This window comes from Drosophila elegans, unplaced genomic scaffold, assembly GCF_018152505.1.
Source record: "Drosophila elegans isolate 14027-0461.03 unplaced genomic scaffold, ASM1815250v1 contig_520, whole genome shotgun sequence".
Lineage (NCBI taxonomy): Eukaryota > Metazoa > Arthropoda > Insecta > Diptera > Drosophilidae > Drosophila > Drosophila elegans.
The window spans coordinates 1,741,691-1,759,738 of NW_024545903.1; the positions used below are offsets into that span (position 1 = coordinate 1,741,691).

The 18,048-nt window shown below is 38.3% G+C and overlaps 2 protein-coding genes across 2 annotated transcripts; one reads left to right on the forward strand and one right to left on the reverse strand.

Moving 5' to 3' along the window:
• Positions 1-67: 67 nt before the first annotated feature.
• Positions 68-5,342, reverse strand: LOC108134640. Its single transcript, XM_017255029.2, has 3 exons — positions 5,030-5,342; positions 1,371-1,652; positions 68-1,018 (listed from the first exon to the last, which is right to left on the reverse strand). Exons 1-3 carry the CDS (start codon positions 5,082-5,084, stop codon positions 672-674), a joined length of 684 nt encoding a protein of 227 aa, XP_017110518.1. The 5' UTR covers positions 5,085-5,342; the 3' UTR covers positions 68-671.
• Positions 5,343-8,096: 2,754 nt separating this feature from the next.
• Positions 8,097-18,034, forward strand: LOC108134632. Its single transcript, XM_017255019.2, has 3 exons — positions 8,097-8,559; positions 17,283-17,486; positions 17,546-18,034. The coding sequence occupies exons 1-3, from the start codon at positions 8,499-8,501 to the stop codon at positions 17,866-17,868; spliced, it is 588 nt and encodes a 195-aa protein (XP_017110508.1). The 5' UTR covers positions 8,097-8,498; the 3' UTR covers positions 17,869-18,034.
• The last annotated feature ends 14 nt before the right edge of the window (positions 18,035-18,048 follow it).

Genomic DNA, 18,048 nt, shown 5'->3' on the forward strand with positions numbered 1-18,048 from the left:
CTTGTCGCGCGTGTGTTTTACCCCCTCCCACTACCAAAAATCCTGTCGGCCATCATATAGGGGTGGATTTCGTTGAATGGATTCAGCTGGGTCTATAGCAGCTCTAGTTTATTTCAGTTTTACATCCGACAAAATTGCATACATCGTTCTTATGGTTTCATAATCTGTTTTTATATATATTATGTATATATAGTATCCTTCACAATGATTCGTTAAGCCACTTGGTATCGCATTTTGTTCCGCTAAGTTAAAATCAACTATGTTCTAATCTCTCGACTCATTAAGCGCAAGACTAAAGCAATCACACTAGGCTAATTCGATACTATAGACAGCGTTTCTAAATTCAATTTTCTGGTTTACAAACAATAATATAATATTTCAAAGGAGTCCAAAAAACATCGATATTGGAAGTAAGGGAAGCAGAATTGGAAGTGTAATTCAAACAATCTATAGCTTGAGGAAGTTCGCTTCCCCCAAAAGTTCGATTTCCTATATAATACAGTAACAAAGCAACACCTAACTAAATTTGCCAAGCCATCGATTGCCTCGGATCGCAATCGTCTGTGACCCCGGGGACACATTCCAATGTCAAGCTCATCTGTTGCGGTGCGCATCTCCAAACGTAATGCCGGTGGTGCAGATTTTTAGAGCGCTCTTGAACTTGGCCCGCTTCAGAAACGGAAGGACACTGCCAGTTGGAGAGCGGCCAAGAGCAGGCTGAGCAGCCAGAGGCTAATGTCCCGTCCGTGAGGCGCCGCATCCTTGCCGGTCGAGGAGGTATCCGCCGAGGCCGGAACTGAAGCCGGAGCCGGGGTGCTTGGCTCCGGTCCAAAGCGAATGGTCACCTGGCGTCGCGCATTGGGGAGTACGCTGCACTCGTACCGCTCCTCCGTGGCATTGGACGCCAGGGGCACGGTCAGGGCGAAATGGCTGTCCAGACTGTAGATCTTGTTGAATATGTTTCGACCGCTGGAGACGAGCACTTTTTCCTTGTACCAGAGAATCACGTGATGTTGTGCTTTAATAAACGACAAAAATCAATATTTTGTTTGCAAATTTTCAGCAAAAAAAAAATGTTCTGAGACATGTTCATATTTATATCATTTAGAAAACTTTTGTAGTATAATAAATTATTAACTTTTACCAAAAAAATACCTTATGTTAATAGAGTCAAAAATCCTAAATGCAGACAACAACTTAATAAGTACACTCTTTTACCAAATAAGTTAAATTTGGTTTAAAAACCTAGAAAACCTACTCAGAACAATACATATTAAATTAACAAAAAAAAAAAGATCCGATTTGTGGGCAATTTTGGACTTCGTTTTTAAGCCATTTTTTTTAATAATTGTGTTATTTGTCAAACCTACCGTTGTAGTTCTTCACAGGGCAGTCCAGCTTCACACTGGTCGTGTTTATCGGCACATAGAAGTTAACGTCTGTCTGCTCGAAGTAGGGATCGGGGATTTTGGGACCTGCCGTGGTTTTGGCCAGATTTCCTGGAGCCCGCTGCTGCTCCTCCTCATCGTACTCACTGTAGTCGGTGTCTCCAGCTGATGTGGCAGTGGCTCCTCCTCCAGCTCCTCCCCCATTGCCGCCTCCAGCGGTTGTTGAAGATTTGGCTGGGAGTGCCTCCGGCAAGGTCAGCACACCTGGAATAGATTTTAATTAGTTTTGGCTCCACACACACGCACCTAATGCTGCACAGCTAAAAAAAAAACTCAATATAAATTTAACAAAAAATTTTTTTTGTTTTTTATTTTTCTTATATTTCTTTTTAATTGTTCTTCTTTTATTTTTTTATACTGGTAGTGCTACGTATAGTAAGGGGCTCTATTAAAATATTTGATCTAATTGATATATTCTTTTTTGATATATCAATCGAGCTTCTGTTTGCAAGGTGAGTAAAAATGTAGGACAACAAAAATTAGCAAAACGAGAATGTTTCAATGCCCCCAACAAAAGCTTTGTTTTCGTATTTTGTACAAAATAAATAAACCAAGGGAGTTAAATTGGTTCTGTTCTGTTGCTTTAAACCAAAAAACTGTCATCTTAAAATTGTTTAATTAAAGTTTGATTTTAATTATTTTTTAAAATGACAATTTTGTGAGTAACCATGAAAACGATTAGCATATCATATCAATTTTGTTGCCGTGTATGCATTGAAAAGCACTCGAGAAGGTACTGGGCCAGATTTCCGTGTTTGGCTATAGTTTCGAAGCCAGCCTAAGCCCCAAAGACGGCGGAAGGCAACATAAAACCATTAACGGAATACGGATTATGCCGCCAAGCCAAGCCCCTTTTTTATATTTTCCCAGGGAGCGTGTCAACGCCCATTCTGGAGTGATATGATGGTTACAACTCCTGCTGGAGGTCAGGTCACGGAATGAAATTCTTTTCGGGAGTACTCAGCATATGCAAGGCACACACTCGATATTTCAGCGAATATATACATATATGTATCTGGATTTGGCTCAAGGATATATGTACATCACTTTGGTTGCGTCATTTGCACGTTTAGCGCATTGCTTAATGGCTGCGAAAATTGCCAATTTACCAGATATTCGTGGGTTTATGTGAGGCGGGTGTAGGTGTGTGTGTGTGTGTGTGTGTGCCAAAGTTATTAGTTTTGTTTACACTCTCGTTAGGAAAAATGAAAAGACATCGGCAGATATGTCGGGACACCTTTCTTAGCCTTGGCGTAGTTACCACCTTGTGTTTTTCGTGAAAATACGAATGGGGTCATCGGGAAATGGGGATGATTTTATCGTTCTGAATCATAAAAACAATACGGATCATGTTTAATTTATTACTTGTAGCTCAGTGTGAACCCAGGGGAGTTTCATAGCCCAAAAGTATGCCACAAAAGAGTGTACCAATATTAAAGCGGTCATTAAAATTGCAGAAAAGTCAAGATATAGGGGCGTACCCAAAAGATAAGTAAGAACTTGGAAACTTTTCGCATCCCATTTGAAAACTTAAATTTAATCAAAATAAAATTTTTATTTTTGTTTTCATAAATATTGCTCATCATGAATACGCCCCCTGAATTTATCATATCTAAAGCTTTAAATGTATTTTTGGGCTCTCACTCTTTAACCAGAAAATAAACAACTATAATAGTTTAATATAAATATTCAGATAAATATAACAAGTGTCAAAACTATTTTTTATTACATTAACCATATTTACTTCAAAATAAAAAAAAAAACGAACTTTCAAACCATATTATAAATTTAAAAAATATATATATTATTATAAAAGGTCAAGACCAACCTAAAATTAAATTTGTATGTTTTACTGCCCGAAACTTTTATAAACTTTTCAGGGTCAAGCGCCTTAAGTGTTTGTAGAAAGTTAAGGCACAGTCGTTTAAGGGAAACTGTCCATTCATATGACAGACCCATTCAATCCCACGCTTCTGTTGTCCTCTCCGTATTATAATTAATATCGATAAGCCGCACAAATAACCCTGGAACGCACGCATGATACGACAATTACCTCGCGTATTCTGTTCCCTTTGACAGCTCATCTACCACAGCTCCACAGACCCACTCCCAGTTGCTTAATTATTCAAGAGCCACTTTAATCATGTTGATATTTTTAACAATGTGCTCATTTCTCCCCATACCCCAGCCACCCTTTTCATTTACTGTTCCACTAATTTCTCTATTTGGAAGCACTACACAACGCTCGTACACGCACAGAAAAATGCATTTTACTATTTACTCATCAATAATATTAAATAATGTTGTTTCTTACAGACCACGGTTATTTTAAGGATGCTTACTCCTGAAACATATTTCCGGTCTGAAAAATGTTGTTTTATCGTTAACAAATTAGCTTACTTACACTTTAAGTAAATCAGATTTTGACGAAATTTGAGAGAAATTAATAAGATCAAAGATCATAAAATAAATAAGATATTTTATGATCGATAAACCTGATAAAAATATTTTATACAAAAGCAATTATAGCTGATGATTCCATGTTTTCGCGCTGTGTACCATCTTCATCTTCAAGACATGCCCTGCTTACAAGTGGTTCCCAAATTGTCGTCAATTCAATGAATGACACACGTTCTTCCACCAACCGGCCCCTCCCCCTGGCCCTTCCCCAATTTGCCCACTTCATACCCGCCCCCTTTAATAACTCCCAGTGAGCGTTTAAGGAAAACTTTGCCATAAACGTGGCGACCCTATGAAGCACTTTTGCTTTGATAGTTTTTGGTGGCAGACAAGTGTTTTATGGAGTTTGGAGCCGGTTCCATGTGGGGATGGCGAAAATGCAACCTCTGCTGAATACCTAACCATTTAGCTAGTATACAATGATATGTGTGTATTACGAGTGTATGAAATTTCTTATGTTTTTTATAAATTAATATGACTAATTTTTATTCTTTCTTTTTTTGTATATACCTATTGAAACGATATCTATGAATCATTTAATGTTTGGGAATTTCGGGAATATTAATATTCAATAATTTATTCCTATTTTTTTCGCTGAATCATATTCTTTAACGGATACTTAATAGTTGAATATATTATTGTTAACCGCAATGATGCATTGAAATTCTTTTCCTTGCAATTATTTAAGGAGAGAGTTGTGAATAATTTAAATGAGCTGGCGTTCCCCGCTATGTGAAGATTCTGCTTTTTGGGTCAGCGGAAAAAAACGGGGGTAAGTGCAATGTAATCCATCGATTATTTGAGCGCCTGCAACTCATACACCAACACAAGTGCCGCAGACATTTTCCCCAGGATTATAATCTCTAGATTATGCAAATTAGCGTTCATGAGTGGGTTAAACGAAACAGCAAGCAAACAAGAAATTTATAAGTATTTCTTTGTGCGCCTTGAGAAAATTAAGCCATTGAGGGGCCTCTATTTCTTACATGGAACCCGCATATGTTTCCTAAAAAAAATCCACTGCACATAAAGATTACAAATTGAGTCGAAAATTAATTTGTCTGTTTTAATGGATCTCAAAACATGCGGCAAAAGATGTGAGAGATGCAACCGATTTTTACCTGGAAACTGGACAGATCCACAGGCGATAAGGAGCAGCAGCCAGAGATGCCTCATTTCGATCGCTTGTTTATGATTAAAAGGGGAGTAAGGTATGGTGTGCCAATCTCCACTCCTTGAAATCCTTTTCGCCTTTCGGTGTTTCTGTATTTCAGCGGTTGCAGAACCCGTTCGCTTTTTGCCAACTTCGAGGATAAACGGCGACCGAGACACTGAACTTTGTTTTTGTCGCTAAGGCTTTTTGTGTGTGTTTGCTGCCCCTTTGCGTGGGCTGTCGTTTTCGATTCTGTTGTTCGTCGAGGACTGTCAGTGGGAAATATGTAGTGCGATTGCGAATGCCGACGGAGGGATTCCAGGTACAGTGGTACATCTTAACGAAACCTTATGCTCTTACAGCACATGCTTAAAACTGAGCTAATATGATATAAAAGTGGGTTGAAAGTAAACAGTAAGTGTTTGACTCCGGCACTGTTGTTTCATTTTTTGTGCTATTCAAAATCAAAAAATATGTATTGAACCTATGTATTCAAATATTTAAATAAACTACATCAAAGGTTTTAAGTTAGCAAAATATGAAATGTTTGAAAAAGATATTTGATATTCTTGATTGTTGATTAAAAAAAAACAACCCAACAATTGTATTGACAACTTGAAAAAACAATTTTCCAAAAAGAATATCTAAGACTAATTTTATGTAATTTAAGATATAAAATAAGCAAACCATAAGTTTACCAATATTGTTAAATAACATTGTAAGAATGATAAATAAAGAATAGTTTAATTAAAAGTTAATTACTTAATAACTCTAGTTTGTATTAGATAGTTAAAATTTGTTATAAAAAATTTCAAGTTTTAAACGATATATAAAATAAATGAAAGGAAATTCTTTAGGCTTTTTAATACTCACCACCCTGGAATAAAGAATGGAACGACCCAATTTTGAACATCTTAAAAGAGGTTTTGGAACGCCAAATATTTTTTGGTTTGGTTTAATTTTTCGAAAACCGATGTGCCAGTTATGGAAGCTCCGCTGTACTTGCTTGTGCTCTAGAATGGACGAAAAGGAGGAAGAGAGTGAGCATAATATCCGAATAACTAAATGCCCGAAGGCGCGGCGGAGAGCAGATGACTCATGTTGCACAGTCGCAGGAGTGCCCAATTGGAAATCCTGAAATGCGTCGCAATAGCTGAACTATGAAATTCCAATTTGCAACTAGGCAGGACAGGACCGAAGGCGAAAGAGAGAGCCTAGGTCAATTCCACTTTCCAGCATTCCCTTGCAGTTGGTGCAATCTACCTATCCCACTCCCACCCACAACGATTTTCCGCGTTGCCAACTGCCTAAGAGAGTGGAAACTCTCACAACCTTCTCTTAAGCTTATGGATCAGGGAGTCTGCGCGGCTCTTGGAACATTTCAATTTCCCAAGCGATTGCATTAGAAGTCTCACATTTTCATGCTGTCAGCATTCTATTCTTCCAGTCTTCTGCTGGCTTTTAACTTTGTTGTTGTCGCCCTTGTTGTTTGATTAATTTGTTTTCAAAAGAAACGAATTCTCGGAAATTCTACGAATGCATTCCAGTGCCAACACACTGGTGTGTGTAAATATAAATATTTGATTAATATCCACGCCCATTCAATCATCCCCTTTTTATTCCCATTCCCTTTTTTCACCGCACAGAATCCAAATCTGAAGCCCCTAGGAATTGTTCTAAATTTGCGGATGTTTACAAGCTTGGCACCCAAAAAAGACGACAACGCAAACATTGCAGCGCTCACACTGAACACAAAACATTCTTAGAATTATAAGACACTGAAATTAGTTGAAAATCAAAGCAGGTAATAAAAAATACTTTGTGAGCTTGACTTTATCACCCAAACAGTTTGCTTGCAATTTTGAACCAGTGCAATAATAGGTTGGATTAATTTTTTCGAGGCTTATAAAGTCTGCTAAATTTCATTTTTAGCAAAACGTGCTGACTAATGCGACATGTCAAAAGCCAATAATGAAATCCTATTAAAATCGTGCTTATTAAATAAAGCAATCAATATTTAAATAGCATTGGTTTTCTAAAATAAAAGGGACAATTGATAAAGTATAAAATTAACTTTCAAATTCAATCCAAATTAGTTATGAAAATTATGCTTTATCTGTAATAGATCAAGATCCTTACCTTGTTGTCGCCCAGTGCATCGCACACACAGACTCAAAGAGATCTATCTGTGCAAGATCCATAATGCAATGCACTTTGTTTTATGCTCGTAGATTAATTTTAATTGTTTGTTTGTTTGTTTGTACAGTGCAAATGTTGCATGTATCTACATTTAATGCGGTCGCTGTCGCACTCATAAATCGTATCTGCATCTGTTGCGCCAAGTATCCCAGTATCCAAGTATCCGAGTATCCGAGTATCCAAGTATCTGTATCTCAGCCGATGTAGGCGTCATCACGTCAGACGCAGGCAAAAAGGCAGAAAAGCAGAAAGAGTAATGGAGAAACTCCGGGAACATGGGGATACTATGGTACTATTACCAGTGCGCCTTGGAAATCAAGGAAATCACGACTTCCCAGGCCGATTCAGACTTTATTGGCGGCCTGAGAAAATGCCGCAATTGCATCAAGCGAATTGTCTCCGGGGGATGCAAATAAATTTCCGCGAATCTTGGACTGCAACTTGAGAAAGGGTGAGAGAAAGACATGTGCTGTTTCAGCAATTAATGGAATTTAGCCCGAGCATGTGGCATAATGAAGTTGTATTTCGCTACTTCATTTTAACTTAATTGGGGCTTGTTCAAAGGGTTCAACATATACATATATTTTTTTTAGCTTTTTATGCACAATCCACACTTTCAACGGTCCACATCCGTTAATTCATATTTATGGCCAGGAAATGCTTTCTTCTATAAATACAACCCCTTCGAAAAGCATGTTTTTAAATAAAATTATTTCGCGCCACATAATCTACGCTCTCTTAACGCCCTCTCTTCAGGCCAGCCACACTCTCTTTGGCTATCTCTTTCGAAGGTGGTGGAGGCAACCAGACAAGCCGACATGCCAAACAACCAAAAACCGCTGCCCATTTCTCGTTTTTCTGTTGATCCGAACGGACGGTTAACGGAATTTTGAAAATTTAAAGTACAAAAAGAAAAATCTGAAATATATCAGAGCCAAAAACCATTTGTCTTGTGTGTGAGCGAGTTGAAGAATCAAAAGAAAAAATAAATAAAGGAAAGTGCTGACTGTGCTAGCCGGAAACTGGAACGCTTAAACGTCAACATAATTACGCGGCAATAATTTAAAAAAAAAAAAAAAAAAACCAAAACCAAAAAGATCACCACAAAACAATTGGCCCGAGTGACACAGATCTCCGATCGAACAAAAACCGAAATCGCAACCCATTGGATACAAATCTATTTGAGCACCGATCGGCGGCGAGTGCACTCCGCCGTACCTTCTATAAGAAATATCAAAATGATGTCCAGACGAGCTCTACTAATTGCCGGACTCCTACTGATCGTGGGCAGCTCCGCGGGTAAGTGCCTCTGGGGTTAACCTGATGCAATCGGAGGTGCCGCCGTCCCACAATCTAATCGAAAGACGGAAGGGCGACCCCAAAATCCAGGCCTCGTCTTCCAACTAATCGCAATGCATCCATCAGATTCGGACTGGGATTTGAAGTGCAGGAATTTACTATAAATCGATGTGATTGTTGGGCGTGAGCGGGTTGAGATGATAATGCCGTTGCCGGAATGTTTCAGTCACATTCTGACCTACATTTGTCCCAGCGATCATCATGCACCGAACGAAATTTTGAATATAGCCGTACGATTTGGCCTCCAAAGTATTTACATTTCGATGTACATAATTTCAAAATTGTGCAAATATTTTGTTTCCAATGCCTCCAACAATAATTGTTGAAAACAAACCGTTTACAAAATTTGAAAATTCAAACAATTTTTCAAAAAATTACATTGCAAGGAATTCTGAGAATTTGTCGTTTCGATATTAGTAAACATATTGTACAACTCAGCAAAGAATTCAATTTCAAATGCCTCTTAACTATTAAGTTTTAAAGAATCCAATTGACAAAATTTAAAACTGACATTACAATTTGCAATAAAAAATACTTGTAATAATTATTCTGAGCATGAATTCTGCAAACGTTTCGTTTTGGTATTAACAAACCGATTGTACAATTTAGCAAAAGAATTCTTGACAAGTCAATAAGACTTATTGATTCATATAACCGTAAATTAATTTATAAATTCTTTATTAACGGCCTGCGAAAAAATCTTTTTATGGCAAAATTTGGCTAACGGAAGCATAAATAATGGTGTGAGTTAAATTTGACTTACAGAGACAAAAATTTAATAAAATAGTTTAGTAGTTTTGTGCAAGATGTAGAAATTTCGAGCAAGGAAAGTTTGATTTGTTGATTTTCGACTGTTTTATCTTTCCTAATAATTTTGAAATTAATGACTAATTTTGGTGATCTTTTTTTTGAAAAAATGTCTTGTTTTTTCGTTCATCATCTAGTCAGATATAAAAAAAATATGATGAGGATTCACATTAAACCATTCAGACTTATCGCAATGATTCATCGCTGATCTTTCATCTGCTGACATTTTGCAAATGTGCGAGAGTTCCGCATTATTCAAATGATTTTCTTTATAGATAGTGCATCGCAAATGTTTTTATTACTTGCGTAATTTTAGCACATTTTACAGTGAGTTGAACAGTAAGCTTAATAATTTATTGTCCAAAGGCAGTCACATTAATTCAGTTATTTATCACGATCGATGAATGGCGGCCGCCTGAATGCAATCGAGTTTTCCCCGCTCATTCACTGGATCGGTAGGAAGTGTCTGAAGAGGGGATCGGTGCTATTTGCTATTGCCATTTGCTGTTTGCGATTTGCCATTTGTGATTCCGAATCGGTTACGGCTGTTAATTATTCCAGACTTCAGCCATTGTCCGGGGCCCAGGAAATGAGCAAAAACAATCCGATGATCAATAGGATGGCCCAAGCAGCAGGAGGGTTAGGTTGGGTGATCGGGGTATCGGATTCGGATCCGGGGTCCTGTATTAATTAGCCCCTCGACTCACCGCAATTCTAGGTAGGAGCGATTTCCCTAAAGAAGCGTGTCGAAGAAGCGTGAGAACATTATTGGTCGTGGTGTGATCAGAGATCACCCCGTTTGGATCACCTGGAACCCTTTTTCCTGTTGTTTGCTTACCCCAATCCATAGACAATGCGATTATGATCAGATTGATTGGATTGCGAAATCGTATGCATGTATGTACATACATATGTATGTAGGTATGCGCCAAGGAAAGCCATTTCCTCTCCGGCGATCGCCGACTGATCTGCTGACATGTTTCGCCAGGAATTTATGTTTGCTCAGTCCATATTTACCATATTTACTTAATATTCCATAGTTGTCCGACGGGGCTTGACATGGGTTAACAACAAGTCTAACCGATGATCGTTGAAATCACTGAGAGAAAAAAGGCAATCAATGGGATAAAAGAGAAACATTGCAAAAAGTAAGCAATTTAATGTTTAAATTTAGAATTCTATTTTAAGTCTCAGAAGTCTTGAAATGACAAATTAAAGTAAAGTCAGTTATTCACTTTACAGAATGTTTATTATATATTTGTTGGATTTTTGGGTTATTCCAGTTTTTCAATTCAAATTATAATTACACAAGACATGTAAACAACTCCTGGAAAGTGTCATGTTTTCTGAATTTGTAATAATTGCCTTAGAAATGTGCCTACTCAGCGCTTTTTCAAAATATTATTTTGCTCAAGAATTCGTGGAGGTTCCTAAACTCGGGTAAAGTTTTTTCTTGTGCAGAACTCTGCGTTCTTTTTCATTTTTTCGTCGCTTTGTGGATTGAATTTCATGGCATTTTGTGTAGCCTGCTTGGTGGGAATTGAAATGCCTGGGCGGGGAAAAAACAAAAAAGAAGGCATCAAATGACCGCGAATGCTTCGAGAAGCGCGAAGCATAAAAAAAGATTTTGTTTTGCTCGAAATGTGAGGGAGTCGCGGGGGCTGGGAAAGTGGGAGTGGTCGTGGCTGTGGCCCGGTGTGAGGGCCCTGCCCTTGTCTGTGCAGAAATTCCTGCTCAACGGAGGCCCGGGGCTATTTATTTTGGATCCGCTGACTCACCCGATGCTGTCTGTTCACCATGGCCTGGTATTCATGTATTCATTCTCGATGCTCGATGCTCAATGCCCGATTCTCGTTTTCATTCTCGATTCTCGACTCTGCGCCTTTGCTTGCATTCACATCGATATCCACATCCACATCCATAGTCACATCCATAGCCACATCCATAGCCACATCCATAGCCACATCCATAGCCACATTTACTGCACAAGATGGGGGCTTTGTGGACGGGGGTGTACGGCATGCATGAGCAAAAGCGAGTTAAACCAACTGGTAACCAATTCTCGACAATTAAAGAATCAATTTACTTAACGTTGCTGGCGAATTGCCTGACGCCGAATGAGTTGTCGTCCGCGGAGTGCGGGTTTCTCGCTGGAATTGAGGTGGAGTGGGGTCGGGCTTATGCAGCACCACTCAAGTGGGGCACGATTATATAGACTTGTACATAACTGCATAACCCCCGACAAATGCACACACAGAGCGCTGATGATCGGCACGATAATGGAGAACCCAACTGCAGAAGTCAAAGTCAAAAGCGAAAAACCGAAAAGCCACAGATGCTGCGGCTTGGTAGAAATATTTTTCCAGAATTTACGAGCCATACTGAAGAAGTGGATGGCAATAATACAGGGAGTATAAGTACTTGGAGGGAAACCGAACTAGCTATGTAAGCTATTTTGGATAGAAGCTCTGAAATTTCTGGATTCCGAATAAATCTTTTGAATTTTTATCTTAAATGCTCCCAAACAAAGTAGGCGACAGTTAATCTCTTGGTTTAATATTTATAAAAGGGTCTTCAAATTTGCAAAAATAACTGTGAATTGTGTTTAAAGTCCAATGGTTATTAAATGTATAATATTTTACTGTACTTGACGATTTTATCTAGTATTTAGTTAAGTAGTTTCTTTAACACGCATTTACTATCTTTAACATACTGGAATCCTAAAAGACTCTTTAATTTTTGTACAAAAATGTTCTCAACATTTTAAAAAATATTCATGCCTTACAAATTATAAATGTTAAGATTGTCTTCACTTTATTAAACATATTCTTTTGTGGGTTTTGTTCTTCACCGCCAAAAAGTAGTTAGAAGCACCTAACGACATTCTTCAGTTATGGTGTGACGAATTTTAAAAAATCGACTCTGCGCGTGCTAAAATTTTAATTGAAGCTTTGAATGCGGCTCCAAGCCCAAATGGCTGTCTCCAGCCAAATGGCAATAAATAACCCAAATCGAAATGAACCCAAATAGAGGGGAATACGGGAATATAGGGAAGAACAAGAAAGGAGTGCCGCATATTAATTAGAAGCCACTCGGATGGCACTGGAAAACACGAGCCCTGCCCCAGAGCGATTTAGTATGCGCTAGGCGTAGCCGAAGTCGCGCCTCGACTATATTCTATATAGCCATCTAACCTCTGTTGGCAGTGCGCCCGCACAATTTCGAAAAAAAAATCGAACCCAAATCCGAGGCACTTGCCACAGACACGTGCACCCACTAGGAAACATTGCTTTTCTCGGTACTTCGAGGGGGGGAAAAGAAACTTGGGTTCGATGATCGGGGGCGCTGTGTAAAATCGTTTAAGTGAAATCAATGTTCTCTATTTGGAAATGCATATAAAGAAAGTGCCTCCAGAGCATCTAGATGTTTGGATCATAGAAAATCGAAATTTATTGCGGCCACTTGATGCCATTGCTATGGCTGCTCATCTGGGGGATCAAACAAATGGAAATTGAAATAAATCGATTTGGATAATGGAGGCCGAAATGATTGAAGCATGCGTACATATATTTGCATATTTTTTAAGCATTTGAAAAGAAAACATTTAAGTACTCGATTAGTTTGGAATCTGCCAAATGGATTTTAGACTAGACCAGCCACAATCCCTTTTCTCTGGCCCGGCACACGCTTGCGAATAATTTGCTATTTTCGGCATCTGTCAATGCTGCACTTCTACACATCTGCTCCTGCATCTGTGTCCCATAGTCCCATACTCCCATACTTCCATACTCCCACCCCTCGGGAATAATGCGGCTCCTGGCCAATTTGGAATTTCGAAGTGCCCGGTGCGTAGGTAGTCGCTTTATGAGGCTCTCTCCTTTAGGTTCGTGGCCGTAACCTGATCGCTTTCACAGAACCCGACTGCCATTATCATTATCCGCCTCGCATCATGTCTCTATCTGCCACTCTGCCACACACACACACACAATGCCCAGGAACAGGGCTAAACCATTTTCGGCTCATATAACGCAGCTCCGTCCCTTGGCCAGGTCTTTCCCTATTGCTTTCTGGGTCTGGTCAGTCACGTACTGCACTTCGAAAAATGTCTAAACGTTTTTAAAGAGTTAAAAATAAAATATTTTAAATAAGTTAGTTTTCATTCCTTGGTAATAGATTTTTTGTTTAAATAACATTTTGTTTGATAAATTTAATTAATTTTACCGTACTTATTTTTTAAGGACTGATCCAAAAAAAATGGTCTTAGAAACTAAAAAATTGCTACTTGGATTTTAATCTATTGGGTGACACATACTTGAATTACATAAATTCAAAAAATATATTATTAATAAACGAATTGAAAAAGCATAAGCCATAAAATGAATTATAAATCTTTTGAGTTACTTCCATCATTTTAGGAACTTCTTCTGCAGTCACAGTTTTCAAAATATAAATGTTTAAATAATTCACAATATTACTAAGCTACATTAAAACTCGCCAGAATTAGTTGCAAGAAATTAAAATAGCTAAGGGATAATTCCTTCGTATTAAAATTTACTAATAAAAGATTCTAGGTAAGAAACCGATACCAAATTGTGCTGAGTGCACAATGAATTGAGGGGAGGGACTTGGACAGACCCGGCTGGACAAACCTGAGAACACCGGGAAAGGAGATCAAAGATCAGAGAGCTCGCTCCCTCCGCGACTGGCTCTTAATTTCCTCGGGGCCTTATCACAGGTAGTAAAACCAACAGCAAAAGTGCTGCACTTGAATGATTCCCGGCCAGAGGGGGAGAGTTTTTAAGGAGGGGGAGTGACTGGCACTAATGCTGACTTAACTTTGGCCCGCGGCTCTGGGTTATTAGCTGAAATGCATTTTCCCTGCCTTTTATATTTGGAATCATGGTTATGATAAATTGTTGTCGGTCTAATTCTGAGTAGCAATTAAAACGGGCGGGAAGCGAGGGATAACCAAAGTTAGGGAAACTTTTATCTCTGGAGATAGGAAAACATGAAAATGAACATAATCCCGGGTTAAGATCATTTCGGGGAGATGGGAACTCCAAATAAAGGTTAGAAGGCGGAATGGAATCATAATGCTGCCCTTAAAGGTTTAAGTTACTTATTTTAAAACCTTGAAAACACAATTTTTCGATAAATTCAAAAGGAACAAATAACTGCCAAAATATTTTTGTTTTCTTTTTTGTTTAAAGACAGATTAATACTATCTATTGATTCCATTGGGACTATTTCCCATGGGGTTTCAAGAATTTCTTCAGCATAAAAAATGTTACTCAAAGAATACACAATCTTTTGCTTTCCATTTCCAAAAAAAAAAAAACATTAACACGACTTCCTTATCAGTTTATGTTTATCGGAAGCCAAATAACAATTCGATTCAGATCAACTTCGAAAAAAATCTGCAAATAAACTTTCATTGCAATTGTTCGTTATTCGACGCTTATCTTCCCGGTTGAATGGCTGTTTTTTTTGGGGCGGAAAGCGTCCAACATAAATTCAGATGGCTTCAGTGTCTTTTTCGTTCAATGTAAATACGAGAATAAATTTCTTTTATGGCTTAAGTTTACGACACAGAGCGAATGCGTGAGTGAATGTGCATTTTTTGTGGAACACAGGAGTGGGGCAGCAGGAGCAGGTTACGAGGAATTCATGAAACAGAGGGAAAAAGATCGCCTCGAATTCATTGCATTCGGTTTTTGGCAGGCATTCGAAGTTTAGTTGAACACCCATTGAGAATTCTTGTTTGTTTTCCAAATTTTTAGCACGCATCGCTGGGCAAACGATGAAAAACTGGCCATAACACCAATAGACACAAGCGACCAAAGCGAATGGACAAAATGTAAATTTAAACTTTTCACAATCAGCGGACCAGCGGACTGTTCCTTTTTTTTTTCGAGGGTGTGTCAATTACTATTTACACAAAAACAAAAGAGGAAAAGGCATCAGGGTAAAACATTTGTACGATATGATGATTTAAAAAAATAACTCTATTTTATCTTAACGATAAAATTTATAAATATTTTCCATCAAATATTGTGTCATCAATTAATTAATACCGGAAAAGTTTTTTATCAAGTTACATAAATTTCCATTTCAATTTATTCATTATTATTTAATTTTCTATATATTATGTTACATAATTTTTTATAATGTGTGGATTTTACATTAAGCTGTTCACTAATTAAAATAATTACGGTGTTTTGATGATGTTTTGTGTGCATAATTCATTATTTAAATTAAAAAACACATGATCCATTCTGAAAGGAGGTTTTGTGCAATTTTCCATTAAATATTGTTGGCCACTTTTGGAATTCAATTGTCAGTTAACAAATTCATTCCTAGGAATTTTTCTCAGTGCATTTTTATTTGTTGGTGTGTGCGTGTTGCAGTTGGCACTATGGAAAATGGACAATGTTGTGAAATGCTTTCAATTCGGTGTGTCCATCGGCGACACCACCGAAAAACAAAAAGTGGCTCGATATGCTGCCGTTCTCCTAGCCGTTGTCGTTGTTGTCGTTGTTGTCGTTGTTTTTGGCTTTCCGTCAGCACGTCACATGTGGGTGCGTCGATCGCCCAAAAAGGGGGGAGGGGCGGAAAAGAGAGGGCAATGCGATTGCGAGGGGGAGTGTTGGGTTAGGCACTGTTGTTTTCTCTTTCCACTAGCTCATTTTAATTTTCGTTTTTCATGTGACCCCATTTTACCAAAAATGTTTTCCACCAAATGTGTTTGTACACATGCACATGCAGTGGCGCACACAGGATTTCATCAGGGGGGGATGATGATATCAGGGGCTCATATTTATAGCACTTGGTCTGATTAAAGTAATTAAATGTTTTATGTTTAATTGTATTTAATTGAATTTTTAAGTCAAATATATTTTTTTTTATCACATTTTGAACTATATATGAAACGTACGCTTAAACTAAAGTTAATTTATAAAGCGTTTAATTTATAGAAAAATAATACATTACTTATCTGTCTGTATCTTAAATACTTAAGCGCCCCTCGCACGCCACTGTGCGTATGTTGGTAATTATGTAGGGGAACGACAAAACGAAAGGAAAACCGTGAATGCGAATTGCCAGCCTTTAATTTAACCCATCATCGGTGCAGCTGTCCCCTCAGCAGCCCCCGCTTTTCAGAACCCCCTGATGAATTTGAGCTGCGAAAATGATAAATACAAACACAAACACAAACACATGCCGTTATGATGGGCTAATGCACACTGCTAAAACAACAAAAACAGCAGCAGCAGAATGCGTTGGTTTCGATTTCCATTTAATTTCCCTTAATTAACCCACCGACTAAATGTGGTGGCTGATGTGACCTCCCGCGGGCATCCGTTATAAACAATCCAATGGTCTATTATTACAGCCGATCTTCTATAGCCACCATATAAAACAGTCTAAAACAGTATAAAAGACCATTATATTGCAGACAACTTAAAACAAATTTCAAAATATGCCACATTTTCTTTTTTTTTGTTTTTCATACATTTTGATAGTCCAATTTAAAGAACGCCAAGTCTAATAATATTATATCATATATATATTCTTTAAAATTGATTAAAAATTGTACCTATTAAATATTTCTGACTTTGTTAATTGCAAAACTTTTAGACTTTCTTTCTTCTGAGGTTGAAAATATAGCTTTTATTGAAGTAGTCAAATTGTTAAGAAATAAAAGTTAAAAAAGTTTCAGCTTTTTATCCGTTCGCTTATTATCAGAAACCGTGAATTTTGTTTTTAATGCAATTTCCCTAAAATATATTAGATTATTTATCTAAAATCTACTTACTTCCAAGTGCCATAATAACCTGAATTTTTCTCCATTTCAGTGCTCTCCTACCCGCAATCCACAGCCGAAGAAGACCAAATGCAGAACGATGAAGAGTTTGATTACGAAGGAGTTGACCAGAGTGCGCCCAGTCCGCAGACGAAGTCCACCAATCCAGTTAACAGCGAAAAGGTCAACAGAACCCTGACGGTGATGGGAATCCGAGGCGAGGATGTGGTGCTCAAGTGCGATGTGGGCAGCAATCGTGAGTATATTCGCTATTCTATCCGAATAAGTCCCCTAAAAAGTTTTATATGTTTACAGTGCAAGCCACAGATGTCGTGGTTCTGTGGTATTTCGGTCAGAATGTCATCTCCAATGGCAAGAGCTTGGTGCAGCCCAACTTTAAACTGGACGCCAACTACGACCTGACCATTCTGAAGGCGAGTTCCCAGGTGGCCGGCACTTACATCTGCAAGGTTCTGCCCTCCGGTTCCGTGGTCAACACGAAAGTAATCATTGCCGATCATTCCCTGGATGCCATCGCACCGGAGAGTTCGACCTCAGCGGCGGGATCTTCGAGCAGTTATCTGGGATACACGCTCCTCGGATCGGTCTTATTGCTTTTGGGGATGGGCAAACATTAGCTTAGCTTAGTATTATGCTGGCAGATCGATGCCATCTCTTCTACACTCTCCACTCTTCTCACAGGAAATGAGCATTTGAAGTCTTTGTTGATTGTAAATTTTTGTATTTGTAAAGACACAAAATCAACTTTATTTATTAAATAAAAAAGGAACCAAAGTATACTAAGCCACAAGCGATTG